This window comes from Phocoena phocoena, chromosome 13, assembly GCF_963924675.1.
Source record: "Phocoena phocoena chromosome 13, mPhoPho1.1, whole genome shotgun sequence".
Classification (NCBI taxonomy): domain Eukaryota; kingdom Metazoa; phylum Chordata; class Mammalia; order Artiodactyla; family Phocoenidae; genus Phocoena; species Phocoena phocoena.
In genome coordinates, this window is record NC_089231.1 from 74,197,349 (window position 1) to 74,212,920 (window position 15,572).

General features: G+C 55.9%; 1 protein-coding gene across 2 annotated transcripts; it reads left to right on the forward strand.

Moving 5' to 3' along the window:
- The first annotated feature begins 494 nt into the window (after window positions 1–494).
- On the forward strand, window positions 495–15,568 carry RAB35 (RAB35, member RAS oncogene family). 2 transcript variants are annotated; one of them, XM_065889888.1, is made up of 6 exons: window positions 495–546; window positions 5,932–5,982; window positions 9,216–9,339; window positions 13,829–13,953; window positions 14,042–14,166; window positions 15,440–15,568. In XM_065889888.1, the coding sequence occupies exons 1-6, from the start codon at window positions 495–497 to the stop codon at window positions 15,566–15,568; spliced, it is 606 nt and encodes a 201-aa protein (XP_065745960.1). The 2 variants fall into 2 exon arrangements, with proteins under 2 accessions (XP_065745960.1, XP_065745962.1); XM_065889890.1 differs by lacking the exon at window positions 14,042–14,166 and having other exon boundaries at window positions 15,440–15,546.
- The last annotated feature ends 4 nt before the right edge of the window (window positions 15,569–15,572 follow it).

A 15,572-nucleotide genomic window follows, 5' to 3' on the forward strand; every position in this document is an offset into this window, starting at 1 on the left:
TGAAGATGAAGAAGCGAGTCCGTCCCGGGCCACGGCCGGGCTTCTCCGGCACTCTCGGCTTCTTACAGTTAGGTTTCGACCGCAGCTCTGCTCTCCGAGACTTCCGGGCAGGGGGCCGCGGAGGGCTGGCGGCGGCGACGTTCACAGACGGGACGCAGGGAAGACCGGTCAGCGCCCGCGAGACCCTTCCAGGGCGCATGCGCAGTGCGTGAGCGCGGAGAGGGCGCGGCTGGCCGCGACCGCGGCTGCGCAGAGGCGGTGCCAGGCGCTGCGCCTGCGCAGTGGCGGGGCGGGGCGGGAAGGAGGGAGGTGGTGGCAGCGGCGGCGGCTGCTGAAGAGGAGGAGGAGGAGGGGGAGCGGAGGGAGGTGTTTCTGTCAGTTCCGGCTGTTTGTTCGGGAAGTGGATCCGCCGCTGCCGGAGCACCCCGGAGGGAGCTGCGGATCGCGAGGCCAGCACCGACCCCGCCCGCTAGCGCTCGCCTCCCCCGCCCGCCATGGCCCGGGACTACGACCACCTCTTCAAGCTGCTCATTATCGGCGACAGCGGTAAGGGCCGCAGCGGCCGGAGGCGGCGTGGGCCCTGCCGGGCGCGGCCCGCAGGAGCCTCGGGGAGGACAGGCGGTCAGGGAGGTGCCGGCCCGCGCGGGGCGGGCGGGGCGGCCGGCGGCCCCAGGGGCGCGCGGAGAGGCTCCGGGCCGCGCCGAGGTGAGGCTGGGGTGCCGGGCTGCGGAGCAGGGTGCGCGAGGCTTGGGGCTGGGCGCCCGGTCCACTCGCCGCGCCGGTCCCTGCCTCACGTATGACCTTGGTCAAGTCGCGCGATCTCTGGAGTTGGAGGGACCTGGGTTCTAGTCCTGGGGCTACCAGCTTCCTCACTCTGACCTTGGGCGAGTTGTTTCACCTTTCCGAGCCTCAGTTCCCTCATCTGAGAAGTGGGGACTTGCCTCGGTGGGTGGTGTGAGTATTGGATGAGATACAGCTGGAAAAGTGCTTAGTACTCGACCTGGCAGAAAGTGAGCTCCAGTTAGATGTTAGCTGTTGATGTGTTATCAGTAGCCTTTGTAAGCCTCGGTTTCTTCCTCTGTAAAATGGGCATATTCCCAGAACCTGCCTCATGGGATTCCTGTGAGGTTTAAATGAGGTAAGACAGGTAAAGCACTTTGTGCAGGGCCTGGTACATTCCTGCTGCATTATTACCTCTGTATGATTCCATTTCCTCATCTGTAAAATGGAATAGTAATAGGATCTGCCTCACTGGGCTGATTGAGTATTCAATGAGATAATGCACACACAGTGTTCAAAACAGATCCGGGCACATAGTGAGTGCTCAGTGTGTGTTTGCTGTTACATACTGTCTGCTGCTAGATGGGTGTTGGAGGTGGGTTGGCCAACATTACAAAAGTGCTTTGACCATTTATACACTCCTGTAGAGTTCCTAGCTCCCTCTCCAGTGCCTAGTGCAGTGCCTCACACCCAGTAGATGCCTAATGTATACTTATTGAATGAATGAATGAATATCAAGTGTCTTAAGAAAAGATAGGCTGGTTTCTGAGAAAGAGTGGAGGTTTTTTTTTTTTTTAACATTTATTTACTTATTTAGTCTGTGCCAGCTCTTAGTTGCGGTAGGTGGGCTCCTTAGTTGCAGCATGGGAACTCTTAGTTGCGGCATGTGTGTGGGCTCTAGTTCCCCGACCAGGGATCGAACCCTGGCCCCCTGCATTGGGAGCGTGGAGTCTTACCCACTGGACCACCAGGGAAGTCCCAGGGTGGAGGGTTTTAGAAGTGTTTGGAGTGTGGCAGGTAAGCAGGTTTATGGGGTGACCAAGGGGTCAGGGAGGCAGGCCCCAGGAAGTTTATGGGAGCATAGCTGAGGTGCTGGGATTTTATGATGGGGAGGGAGGCTTGGGAACGTGCCAGACTTATAGACCAGACCTGAGTTGAGTGTTGGCAGCAGTGTCATGTTACTGGAGGCAGGGGCCAGGTTGGTGGTGGAACACATGGATTGTTAAGGAAAGAGGGGACCAAATCAAAGGGGTTGTCAGACCCTGATGTGGGAGTGCTGTGACGGTGTCATAGCTGGACCAGGAAGGTGGGTGGGTCGTGGTCTCACTGTGGAGCCGGGTTGGGATGTGGCTGGTGGTTTGGATCAGGTGAAGGGTGGCTGAGGCTTCTGAGGCTGCTGGTGGAAGGGAGAAAAGTTAGGGGCTAACTAGGGAGATGAAGAGTAGCTGTGGCTGGGGGAGGAGTTAGAAAGGTGGAGGATGGATTCATTGTGGTTTGAATGAAAGAAAACCAGACAAGCTATGTAGCCTCGCTCTTGGAGATGGCCTCGGGCATTTCACGGGGTCCTGAGGCTTATGCCTTTCAGGTTTTGATTTCAGCCCTCACCTTGGTTCTGAGGGGCTGGCACCAGGGTGATTTCTCTCCTTTTGGAGTCAAAGTCAGGCTACCATGGTCAAGGTCCCTATCCCTCTGCAAGACATCTGGGGCCTGTGTGTTGATACACAAAAATGAAAAGCATAAGCTTAGCCAGAAGATGCACCCTATTGGCTTTTCTCCCTGGTGAAACCCAGGGGATGGTTTTGGCCCCTTTCTCACTGTACATTTTGCATGGTGTATTGATTTTTCACTCAGAAGTTAGGGGTGGGAGAAGACTCACTGGGTCAAGATTTATGTGACCTGGTTCCTTGTTCAGTCCGAGCGTGTAGGACTACGTTGTGTAGAGGAGATGGATGTTTTACAGTTTAATTTCTCCTGACAGTGAGCTGATACTCAAAGCCCAATGCTTATGAGGCTGGGAGATGGTAGCCATGGAAGTTCAAACTAAGCTTTGGCAACTGAGCAAGGAGACTAACATCACACCCTCCCCTGAGCCTGGCTCCTTATGTGATGCTTCCTTAAGGTTTTTCAAACGATTTCATAGACACTCTCATTTGATCCTTACACGTTGCCTGTGTGGTTTGTCAAATAAGGAAACTAAGGCTCAGGGTAGCTGACTGTCTTGCCCCAAGTCACATAGCTCTTCAGAGGCAAAGCCAGGAGTTAATGCACATGACGCTTTGTGAGCAGCTGGTGTGGGGCCTGGCACACAGTAGGCCCTCAATGAGTGTAAGTTTCTTTCTGTATAAATCTAGAGCTCTTCTTCCCACTCTGCCACATTGTACACGCTTCTGGAATACAACCCCTCAGCTTTTGCAGCTCTTGTTTGTGCCTAAGATTGTATACTCTCTCTTATGCTCTTCTGACATTGGCTCTGATTTGTAACAGCATTTCGTCCGATCCATGGGGCCAGCCAGACTCATCCTTAGAACCTGGAGGCCGCAGTGGCTGTTGAAGGTCTAATTGAAGCTTTCGACCTCACAGATGAGTGAACTGAGGCTCGGGGGTGCGGTGTGTGTGTGACCTGTCTGAGCCTATACAGGGAATGAGTTCCTGAGCCAGGATTAAACTTGAGAACACGTTACTCAAAGGTCTAAGGGTTTCCAACAGTCTAGAACCGAAGCAAAGAGGGATGAGGGAACTAGAGCCCAAGGGAGGAGCATGGCCAAGGGTGGGGGCTTCTATGGTGGCATTTTGAGGACCAGAGCATCTGTGTAGGGCAAGAGGAAGAAGGCAGGGGCAAGAAGGAGTTTGATGCAGGGAGAGCAGTGGTGACTGAGAGTGGGGGGTAAGGTTTTTGCAGAGAGAATCTGTCTCCCTGCTACCAAGAGGCATCAAGGGCCAGGGCCTGTGCTCTCTGCAGGGTTGAGGGTGATGGGGCTGGCCTGTCAGGGTGCGTGCTGGACATGGCCCTTGGAAAGCTGCTGACTTCGGCTGTGGTGAAGGCAGATTGGTACCCATCCCTTCCTCCCCTGGGCGGGTGCTGCAGGGTGGATGGTAGCAGCGTGTGTTCCTAAGGTGGCTTCTTCAGGGGTATTTAGGAAATGGTGTTTCTCTGGGTGGGTTTCCCTTCCTTTCAGCGGGGAGAGCAAGGCCCGAGGTGGTTGCTGGCCTGAAGAAGCCATTGACGTGGTGACTGTAGTGGTTTTGAGCAGCTCTGCAGATGAACTTGGGGTGAATGAAGAGCACCCGGAGAGGCCAAGCTGGGGGGACGCTGCTGCTTTCCTGCTTCACGCAGAGAGCACCCCCCGCCCTTAGACATATGTGAGTCAGATACCATTTAACTTAAAAAAAGGATGCTGCCGCCCCCCGAAAGTTTGACCACCACTGCTTGGGCTCCTTTTACTGCTGCAGCCGTAGCGTTGGGTAACATGGCTGTCTGTGATTGGCATTGGCTTAGTCATAAATTCACTAAACAGTGTTTTGTTGGCCCCTACTGAGTGCTGGGCCCAGCTTCCAGCCCCGTGAACGTGCAGGGCAAGTGGAGTGAGACCTCCTTCCTAGAGGAACTCATGGCCCAGTGGCCCAGACACAAGGTTTTTGCTGAGTAAGCGGGCCAGGAGGCTCCAGGAGGAAGCAAGGAGCCGGCAGGGCTGATGGGGTGTTGGCGCTGGGCAGAGCGCTGTGAGGGACTAGCCCAGGACTGGGGCTCTCCTCAGGCTGGGCAGGAAGCCTCGCAGAGGAAGTGGCCCCAGCACGGCAGGCTGCGGCTGAGCGGCGGGGACCGGGGCTGCGGCACCTGTCTGCTCAGAGCTGCGCCCAGCCTGTCTTCAGGATGGTCAGACCCTGGTTCACTCCATGAGACAAGTTCTTCTGGGCATCACTGGGCGACTCACCCACTTGGAGAGGTCCCCAGAGGAGATCGTCAGAGAGGACTGCCCAGAGAGGACGCCTGGGTCAGCTGGGAATGGGGCAGCGGCAGCTCCCTCTGAGTATCTGGTGAGCGCACGGGTTCCTCCCCACAGCCAGGCACACACACTCAAAGTTCGCTCTTAGCTGGGGGCGTAGGCATGGGGTCTGAGACCCTGGGTTAAGATCTCCTCTTGTCTAGCTTTGATAGCACTGCTGCTAAGACGCTGACAGGTATGGGACACAGGAGCCACTTTGGGTTTTTTTGTTCCACCTCCCAAGCAGCATGTATTGGCAAGAGCCGTGGAGCTCCAGGGTGGACAGCCCTGGATTCAGATCCAGCTCCACGCCCCTGCCGAGGCCCCTAGACCAGCCGTGTAGCTTCTTGGAGCCTCTGATACCTCATCTTAATAGATGCAGCTGGACTTGCAGGAACATCCGAGTGCCGGCCGCACGCAGTGCCCTGCGTGTGCTAGTGCTTTCCTTCTGTGCTCGGTTGACCCAGCTGGCTTGAGGGGAGGGCAAGGGCGGGGACAGGAGGACACAGGGCACAGGACAGGTGCACCTGGAGGCTAAAGCTGCCGTGTGTTGAAGTAAAGGGAAGCCACCCTTATGACGGTTCTTGGAACAGGAGAGACTGTGGGAAGTGAAATGGTCTGAGCACCCTGAGCACCCCTGAGCTGAGGGGTTTCAGGCGGGCGCCCCCCTCGCCGCCCATGTAGCCACCTGTGGCATCAGCCGGGGTGAAGGTGGCCGACAGTCGGTTCAAGTTGTCTGCACCTCACTTTCTTCATGTGCAGAATAGCCCTGAGGATCTCCAGGGTGCTTTGCAGCCATGCAGCCCCTTGTCTCTCACCAAACCGAAGCTCCACATGTGATGTGCGTTTTCCAGGGACTGCATTCTAGACACACCTTGGGGCCAGTATCCCTTGGTCGGCCTTCCCCTGCTTCGTGTCCGTCGTTGGGTCTCTTCCTTGGGGTTGCTGGGCCTGGCCCTCACACGGGCCCAGCTCGTGTCTTACCCTGAGATGGAGGAAGAGGTCAGAGATCCAAGGGGAGAGGTGTTCTGGTGCAGGCTGGTTGGGGAGGAAGACGGGTGCTGCTCTGCCTCTGAAGAGTTAGGACTCGGGACCATCTCCCTGAAGAGGGGTAGGGGTTGGAGTGGGGACCCAGGCCTCCTCTCATTTCCTGCTTTCTCCCCTGCAGGTGTCGGCAAGAGCAGTTTACTGTTACGTTTTGCAGACAACACTTTCTCAGGTGAGTGTGTCGCTGGGATGCTGCCGGGTGTTTTGGTTTTAACATCCCTTCCCCTGGCGCCAGAACACCCTGGCCTCTGCCTAACGTCAGAATCTAAGTCCTCATTCTGATTGCCAGACAGGGGAGGAGGAGGAGGGGGCGTAGGTTAGAAGTCTCTGTGGTCGGTCTTCATCTATCTTGTTCAAAAAAATCCTCCTGCAGGCCCATCCTTTTTCTACTCGGGGTCTTTTTTGTGTCCTAACATTTAAAAAAGAAAGAAAAAGACAAGTTAGGACATGCCTGTATAGAGTGTCAAACAGGAAGGCTCAATACAGTGAAAAAGGAGCACTGCTCTCCACCCCCTGCCTCACCCCCGTCCTGGGTACCCTGGTAGCCTCTGCTCAGTGTGATGTGTCTCTCACTCGACTCCACACTCTGTGGGCCGGCCACTTGCCTTCCCCTCGGCATATCAAGGATCATCCTTGCACGTCTACGTGCAGACCTGTGGTACTTTTGAATGGCTGTGCAGCTCCCTGGGCTGTTCAGGGATGCACATCGTTCATAACAGTGTTCTTGATGCGTGCATGCTTTCTAGTTGCCTCTATTTTAAGTGGTGCTGTATTTCTCGGGACACACGGTGTGTTTATTCTTGCATAAAAGTGGAGTTACTAGGTCGGGGGTATGTGCTTTTAAAGTTTTCACAGGTACTGCCAGTTCGCCTTTCACAGAAGCTGTGCTAAGTTGAAGGGGTCTAAAGAGCCCCTTGTCAATGCTGATCGGTACTAGGTCTCAGTGGTGTTCATTTTTGCTCAGCTGATAGGCAAAAAGTGCTGCTTGTTCAGTCTTATGTTTCCCTGATCACTGGTGAAGTGGGGCACATTTTCATTGGTCGAGCACATCAGGTTTAGTGCAGAGGCTTTGGGCTGTCTTGGCCTCTCTGATCGAGGACTGATGTGTGACTACCTCTGGGAATTCCCGTGATGCAATTGAGGGGCGAGCTTCACTTAGGAAGTGATTACATGGTGGACGCCTCTCTCTTGAGGAAGGGAGAGGTGGGTTTCTCCTGACAGTGGCCCTGCACACCCCTGGTGGCATGACATTGGAAAGAGTTGTCTTCTCTATGTGACCATGAGTGTGACTGAGTCTCAGCTCATCTTTAAAAGTGGGACCGATCCCCATCCCTCCCATGTAGGGTTACTGCGAGGATTCCCCAGGACTAAGTAATCTCTCAGTAAACACCAGGGGTTTGTTGTCTCCCATTCGAGAATGGTGACTAGTGGGCACTAATCACTGTGCTGGAAAACATTCCTCTTCCTCCTTATGTCCCTCTGACTCCCCCTCCTGTCAGCTCTCAACTCTTGGAGGGTTCTCTTTTGCAACCTCTCTCCTCCTTTCCATTTCTACTACCAGTTCAGACTGCTGTTGATTCTAGCCCGAAGCATTACAGCAGCTCCTGCCCATCCCGTACCAGACTGCTGAGTTTATCTTGCTAATGCATGTCTCTGGCAGGGTTTCCTCTGTTTAAAAACCTCAGCGGTCCTCTCAAGTGAGCAGAGTTCACAGCAAGGTTTCTCCACTGTAGCACCACTGATGCTCTGGGCCCTGTAGTTCTTTGCTGTGGCGACTGTCCTGTGCATTGAAGGATGCTGAGCAGCATCCCTGGGCTCCACCCACTAGATGCCAGCACCCTTCCCCCTCCCAGTTGTGACAACCGAAAATGTCTCCAGACATTTCCAAGTGTCCTCTGGGGGGTGACTCAACACTCCTCTATTGAAAACCACTGGCCTTCATAATCTATCTTCAGTTCACCTTTCCAGCTTCCTACCTCATGCTGTCTGTTCATGCTTTTTTGTGTTTTCACTAGCTCGCTCACTTATTCAGCCATGAGCTGTGTATCAAGTGCCCACAGCACTAGGTGCTGGGCTGCTCTCCTTGGTGTAATCCAGTCCCCGCAGAGAGCCAGATGCCGCCTTGTCCTCTGTGCTGCCTCAGTTCTTTTCTTCTGGGTGCGATGTCTTTCCCCCAGCTAATCTCAGCCTTTGAAATCATACCTATTCTTTCAAGCCAGGTCTAAATGTGACTTGCGCCCGAGAGCCTTCCTTGATCTCCACCCCACTTTGAACTTTGACCTTTCCTATCCACTCTACACACTTGATAGAGTCAGTTGTGTGTGTGTCTTGTCTGCGGCACCGGGTCACGCTGTCAGCTCCAAATGGAGTGAGAACATGAGCTCTTCTAGCATTCGGGCCTTTGTAAGCCTGGACAGGACTATTCTGTTGCCAAAAATTCTCTTTAACTCCATCTTTCCACACAGATGCCCCAAGAGAGCTATTTACAATGCAGCTCTCATGCTTGGATTAAACCCTTCAATGCCTCCCTGTCACACACAAAAGAGAAAGTCCAAGCTCTTGAAAATGGCACAAAGGCCAAGATCTGGCCTTGCTCACCTCCACCCCGAACCTGCCTCCCTCCGAACCTGCCTCCCTCCGTGTGCTTGACCTCAGGCCACTACCCCTCCCCGCCCCCCCACACACCACTGCTACGTTTGCTGCCATCTCCTCTGCCTGGAGCAGTGTTTTTCAAATTGCAGGTTGGGACTTAGTTTTATTTTTTTAGTTTTTATTGGAGTATAGCTGATTTACACTGTTGTGTTACTTTCTGCTGTACAGCAAAGTGAATCAGTTATACAAATACATATATCCACTCTTTCTTTTTTGGATTCTTTTCCCATACAGAGTATTACAGAGTAGTATCCTGTTATATATATGTAATAGGTCCTTATTAGTGGTCTATTTTATTTGTATAGAGATATATATTTTACATATAGTAGTGTGCATATGACTTGCTTGTGTTTCAGGAAGTTAATTTTGTGGGTCATTTAAAATGTTTGGACTAGAAAAGAGAAGCCCGGAATGCATCATAGGCTCCCACCGTTCCCAGGCCACAGTGAACATGTCCATGCCCCGGCCACTCTAGTAGAGGGGCATGTCCCCTCCCCCCAGTCACGTCCCCTGTTTTATTTCCTTTGTGGCACTCGTTGCTCTTGAAATTGTCTTCTTTATCACTGTTTCATTGTATCCTGCCTGTTGCCCTCACCTTGGGGCTCGGACTTTGTCTTTTTTGTTCAGGGCTGTGTCCTCCAGGCACTTGGAGTGAGCGGGGCGGGACAGTGGAGCCCAGGGTCACCTGTGCCATTTAGGGCGTGGTCTGACTAGGGCGGCCTGTGGGCCCTGCTAACATCTGTGTGTGTGCAGGCAGTTACATCACCACGATCGGAGTGGATTTTAAGATTCGGACTGTGGAGATCAACGGGGAGAAAGTGAAGCTGCAGATCTGGGACACGGCCGGGCAGGAGCGCTTCCGCACCATCACCTCCACGTGAGTCAGGCCAGCCCCGCTCCTGCTCAGACCCCTTGCCACCGACATTCAGACACAGTTGAGCCACTAGTGCCGGGTCACGATAGAAATGCCACTGGGGCGGGCCCCTGCGACTGTTGGGAGGTGAGAGCTCCTTGCCGGCTGCAGTGGGTTGCGTCAAGAGGGGTCCTTCCTCTTCCTGAGACTGCAAGAAGAGGAGGGGGCGTGGTGGGACAGCGCGCGCCAGTCCGCTGACCCTCTGGCCTTTGGTTCCTTTGTCTTTAAAATGGGGTAGCAGTGGTGATGTTGGCTTTGCCAGGTGGTGAAACACTTAGGCAATGACAGTGCTCTTGTTAGGTGTCAGCTGTGACAGCCGGGGTCGTGGGGTCAGCCATGCAGGCTCCCGTCACCACCCTGACTTCCGGGAGGGGGCTTCCCTCTGCTGGGAGGCCTGGAAGGAGCACTGGTAGTTAGGAGGCCGTTGGGTGGCCCCTCCTCCCCAAAGTTGTCTACTGGGAACCCAGCTCACGCTGAGGGCTGTCCTCCTTTGCTGCTGCAGTACCTTTGTGATTCTTAGCTGTAAACAGGAGGAAAACCTAGCTGGAGCGCCAGACAGCAGGGATCCTGTGGAGTGGCTGTTGGTTAATGGAACAGGTTCCAGGAAAGAGCAGGGCTATGAAGGCAGACACTTGGGAATTTACATTTTTGCTCTGCTGTGTGGCCTTGGGCAAGTTGCCTAAACTCTATGCTTCAGTTTCCCAGGGGGCTTGTCTTTGGGACTTGCTTTAATGCCGAGTCCAGTGTGCTTGGGGACATCCACGTGTGAACATGGATGATTCCATTGAGCTCCCTGCAGCTGGTACTCTCATCATCCCTGTTTTACAAACGAGGGAGCTTCCGAGGGGGTCCTGCTCCCTGTCATGGGCAGCGCCTGCGCTCCACACTGGGGTGTGTGCAGAGCAGGAGCCAGCGCCTGGCCTGGAGTAGTCGCTTCTTCCATCGGCCTCTCCTTTGCCTCCCCCAGCAGAGCCTGTGTGAGTGGGGCTCTTGGGAAGGCGCGAGGGAGTGTCGTCTCCTCCCGGCAGGGTGAAAATGGGACAGACCCCCGGCTGGCCACCCATCCAAGAGGGGGCTCAGGATCTGAGGGGTGGGAAGTGTGAGGGTCGAAGAGCCCCCACGGTGGTGGCTGGGAGTGTCGGGGTGTCCAGGGGTGCCAGCTGGGTGGGTGGGTGGCCCTGGTCAAGGGGCTTCAAGGGGCCAGAGCCTGAGCAGGCCTGGAGCGGGGGCGGGCTTCTGTCACTGGGCCAGCCCTGTGGTGAGCACACGAGCCAGGATCTGTGACTCCCCGAGACCCCAGGGGTCCCCAGTCCTGGGGGCTGCCCAAGGCAGGTCTCTGCAACTACTTCCCGATGAGCTGCCTGAGCCCCCTTGTGTCTTGGCAGCTGCCAGTGAGGCCTCAGCTAAGGAGGGCAGCTGGGGTCAGGGGGTCCTTGGGGTAGGACAGACATCATGAGCTTTGGGCAGCCCAAGCATCTAGGCCTGGATAAGACCAAGACCTCTTGTCGGGGTCGGGAGGAATGGGCACTGACCCCAGATATCCTTACTCTGGGCTGGGAGTGTCGCCAAAGACCTTACCTGCTTCATTTCATTTAATCCTGATAAAAAGTCCTGTGATTATCTCCAATTTACAGACAAGAAAACTGAGGCCCAGAGAGGGTGAAGTAACCTAGCTTGCTTGGTTAGGAGTTGAACTGAGGTCTGGCTGATGCCGAAGCTCTTGCCTTTAACTGGTCCACAGCTCTGCTCTCTGCTGGCCCTCCACCGCCAAGGGACTGGGGCTGGGGCTGAGGCAGACGGCAGATGCTCTGGTGCCTCCTGTGGGTTAAAACCAGTCAGGGAATTCAGGGCATCTGAGGATACTGGGCCTGTGGCCACAAGAAATGGCAGTGGGGCGGGGGAGCCTGAGCCTTTTCAGCAGAGAAGCACGGCCCTGCCAGGCCGGCCATCCTGAGGTCAGCTCCTTCCAGGGCATCGGGAAGAGGGTGAACTGCCTCACTCATCCTCTGGGGGAGAACTCCACTGCCTGCAGGCAATCTGGGTTTGCACGGGAAGGGGGAGTGCCGCACGCCAGTCGGCCTGCCTGGGGGCTGAGGGAAGGAGTCTGGAGTTTGTTTCAGGAGTTTGTTCTCTTCCAAGGATTGGGGCAATCGGGGGGCAATAACGTGGCCTTTTCTGATTCAGGGCATTAAAAGAGAAACTAAAATTGCATCCTGTTAGCCTGCTGAGAACGCCCTGTTGTCCCCCTCACTATTTCTTGCCTCCTGGTGGCTGGGGTTCACTCACCCTGAGCTGTGGCTGGGGGCACGGGCTGGGGTGGGGTGCTGAGGGCAGAGGGCGAGGCGGAGGCAGGGAAGCCCCTTCCGTACCTGGCCCTGGGCTCAGACCCAGGCTGTGGCTTGCAGCAGTTCACTCCACTCAGCCTTACATCCTCACTGGTGACGTGGTGACCCTCCTGTCTTGTACCAGGTGTGGCAAAGATCAGTAAGGTCGTGGGTGTGAAGCACCGGTGCTGTGTTGGCATAGAGCCAAGTTGTGGCGCGTGGACGTGATGACTGATGGAGGAGGAGGTGGAAGCCCAGCACACCGGTGCCCTCCTCGCCCGAGCTCTGAGCTCCGGACTGGTTCTCTCGGGTGACACCCCCTTGCCTGGGTCCCAGAGAAGGCGGAGGGTCCCGGGGAGCAGTGGGGGCTTGTGCTGGGGCCACGGCTGTAGGTATTTCTTGGCATCTTCAACTGTCTTCAGCAAAGGAGGGTCTGGAAACACAGTCCACTGCTCACATGTCCTTTGTTGGAGGGGGACAATCATCTGTCCTCACCGGTTCCCGGCATGCTCTCCTGCACCTGCTCAGGTGGGTGTCCACCAGGTGGACCCAGGTGATGACCTGGTGCTCTAGGGGGCAGGGAGGGGCAGGGCCTGGATGGCTTGATTGTTCGGGCTCCCCAGGGCAGGGCGCTGTGTCCCCAGGAAGGCAGAGCTGCGGGCAGATGAAGCTCCTGGGGGATGTCAGCGGGTGTCTGAGGGTGGAGAGCCGGGGTCGTGAGAGAGGCTGGGCTTTTCTCACTGCCTTGGTGGCCAGCCTGGGGAAGCTGCTATCGCTGCTGCCTGCCATGGTGTCCCTTGGTTTTCTTCCATCTGTGTCGGGGGCCCAGATTGTCACTGAAGGAATAGTAATAGTGATAATAAAGAGCTGGCCCTTGTGGAAATATGTATTATCTCCTTAGTCCTCACAACCACCCCAAGAGTCCTAGTACCCCCATTTTACAGTTGAGGAAACCAAGGTGCCATGAGGTGCACGCAGTAACCTTCCCAGGGCCCCACAGCCTTTCATAGCTGGAGCTCGTTTGACCTGTGTCCTGTGATTGGGCCTCGACTGTGAGGGGTCGGCCAGAGTGCTGACGGGCAGGCAGGTGAGAGCACAGCTGCACCTGCCAGCCTGGCCGGCCCCATCCTCTTGCAGCCTGTGGTGCCTCAGAACCGCCACCTGGGAGGGGCTGCTTTCCTACGGGCTTGGGGCCCTGAGGAGCCCCGGGAGGGCAGAGGTGCTATGGGCTGGGTCGGGGGGGAGTCCCCGTCTACCCGTGAGCACGGCCTGTTGCAGGCAGTGGTTCTTACCCTCATTGTTCTCAGAAACCCCTGGTGAGTGAGAATCTCTGCAGCGCTGGGTGATGTGACGTGTCAGGGCAAGGGGTGTCACCTGGCTGCTGGGTCAGTGAAGGCTCTCTGGAGAAGTGTGAGGCTCTGTCCTCCTCTTCCTTCCAGCGTTGATGTCCTCCATCTGTCCTCCTGAACCATGTGAGTGAAGGGGGATGTGGTGTCTGGAGAGGAATGTTCACATCCTCCTGCCTTGCAGACCTTCCAGCTGACCGTAGGCGCCGGGGTCTGTGCTTTTGGATGTGTCCTGATGCCCAGGTCATTTCCATGCCCTACCTGCCCCCCAGCCTGGATGAGCCTGGAGTGGCAGGAGGGAAGGTGCCCACCTGCCCCCAGGGGAGTGAGAACAGACCTTGGCAGTCTTCACAAGTGGTGCGTGTTCTTGGAATGGCATTTTACTATGACAGATTTGAGGACAGAAAAAAGTTTTGAATGTTAAAAAGAGGACAGTGGTAATATGATGTCAAATGCAAACATCGCCTGAATTTTAAAAATAAAACAACTTCAAAGAAGTTTCAAGCTGTTGGCAGCCTCTGGAACAATTTGGTTGGCCACCGCAGGGCCGAGCACTCCCTACTTACCGTGCCTGGGGAGCAGCACGAGCAGCAGTGCTGCCGGCGTCCTACCTGCTGGCTGGGCTCTGGGTGTCCAGCTGAGGCCGGAGGGAGAGGGCGTGCTGGGGGAAAGCACTCGCCCCCTCGCCTTTTCCCAGCCGCTGTCTGGATGCGGGCAGGCGGGTCCTGCGAAGGGGCTACTCTTGTTTAGGCTGAAGCTCTGATGCAGACCCTGGCCCTACAGATATTATCGGGGGACCCACGGGGTCATCGTGGTCTATGACGTCACCAGCGCCGAATCCTTTGTCAACGTCAAGCGGTGGCTTCACGAAATCAACCAGAACTGTGATGACGTGTGCCGGATACTAGGTGAGGCTGGACCCAGCAGGGTAGACAGTGGGATGGAGGGTGGCAGGGTGTTCCCACGGGGATGGGCTGACCCTGCTTTGCCTTGAAGTGGGGAATAAGAATGATGACCCTGAGCGGAAGGTGGTGGAGACAGAAGATGCCTACAAATTCGCCGGGCAGATGGGGATCCAGTTGTTTGAGACCAGCGCCAAGGAGAATGTCAACGTGGAAGAGGTGAGGCCTGCGCCGGAGGGGCAGGGGGTGAGCACGGCCCAGCTCTGCTCCACCACCATGGCCTCCTTGCCCCACCCTGGCCTGCCCAGGGCATCCAGGTGGCCGACAGAAAACATCACAGTAACGGCCGTTGAATGTGTGTGCCAGGCCTTGTGCTAGGCTCTTTACAGGTGCCACCTCATATCTCAACAGTCCTCTGAGGTAAATTAGTCCCATGTTTCAAATGGGAAACAGGTTCCAGCTCGTGAGAAGCTGAGTCAAACTATGACGTGCTCCACACCACAGCCGTGCAGTGTCCACTCAGTCCTCTGTCTCCCCGTCCCTCCCCACTGTCACCTCTTCCTGCTCTCTGGCTTTCCTTGGGGCCTTGGCCTCCTGTAGAGACCAGCTAGCTTTCCTGTGGCCTCCAGAGCTTGCTTGGGTGGGTGTCCGGGCAAGCCCCCCAAGGCATCTGGGGAGGCACATCCCCTCAGACTGGCTGGGCCTCTAGACCGGGGCAGCCTCCTGTCACTTAATGCTGCAGCTGCTGGAAAGCGCTTGTGAGTCTTTGGAGAAAAGCAGGACCTTTTGCCACAAGCCCAGGCTGGCTGCCCTCATGGCTTCAGGAGGGTCCTGCCTGTGGGGTGTGGAGCCCAGGGGCGCCAGATCCCACTGCGTCCTGGGGCTCGGGCTGCCTGATGGCAGGGACCCCGGGCGCCTGCGTCAGGCTAGGGTCACAGCGTGGGCTTTTCCACTTAGGGGCCTGTGGCGGGGCCCTGAGTCCTCTCCACGCTCCACTGTTGCTTGTGTAGATTGGGGTGGGGTGAGAGCCTCTGCCTCCCGGGTTGCGGGAATGAGTGAAGCAAATTATGTCACGTACTTGCTACCTTTCCCAGAAGTGGAGGAGAGCTGTGGGGTGGTCCGGGGAAGGTTCTAGGCAGGGTGTGCAGGGAGGTAGCGTGGAGTGGGCAGGCTCTGGGTGCTTCTGGTCCGTCACAGGGGCACCTTTATTTGTGTTGTCCGGAGTCCAACTGAAGGAAAGGAGTTCTTTCTCCTTTAAGAGAAAGACTGGAAAACCCCTTCCCTGAGATGTAGCTCAAAGGTCTTTGATGTTGTTCCTCCTTGACCTTTATAATTTCACCACCTCCTTCTAGATAGGGTTTGAAGATACACATACAAAAAAAACTCACCTGTAGAACTAGAAAGCTGGGCCTGGGGAGGCAGGGAGTTGGCCACGCTGTGATGGGGCCTCCACGCTGGTCTGAGGCCTGCCCTGCCTCCTTCACCCTCACAGATGTTCAACTGCATCACAGAGCTGGTCCTCCGAGCAAAGAAAGACAACTTAGCGAAACAGCAGCAGCAACAACAGAACGATGTGGTGAAGCTCACGAAGAACAGTAAACGAAAGAAACGCTGCTGCTAATGCC

Bases quoted from the DNA above. Each gene is read 5' to 3' on its own strand.
- RAB35 (XM_065889888.1), top strand. From the start codon at position 495: ATGGCCCGGGACTACGACCACCTCTTCAAGCTGCTCATTATCGGCGAC. The intron at 9,340-13,828 runs GTGAGTCAGGCC...CTGGCCCTACAG, and splicing joins TTCCGCACCATCACCTCCAC to ATATTATCGGGGGACCCACG. The intron at 14,167-15,439 runs GTGAGGCCTGCG...TCACCCTCACAG, and splicing joins AGAATGTCAACGTGGAAGAG to ATGTTCAACTGCATCACAGA.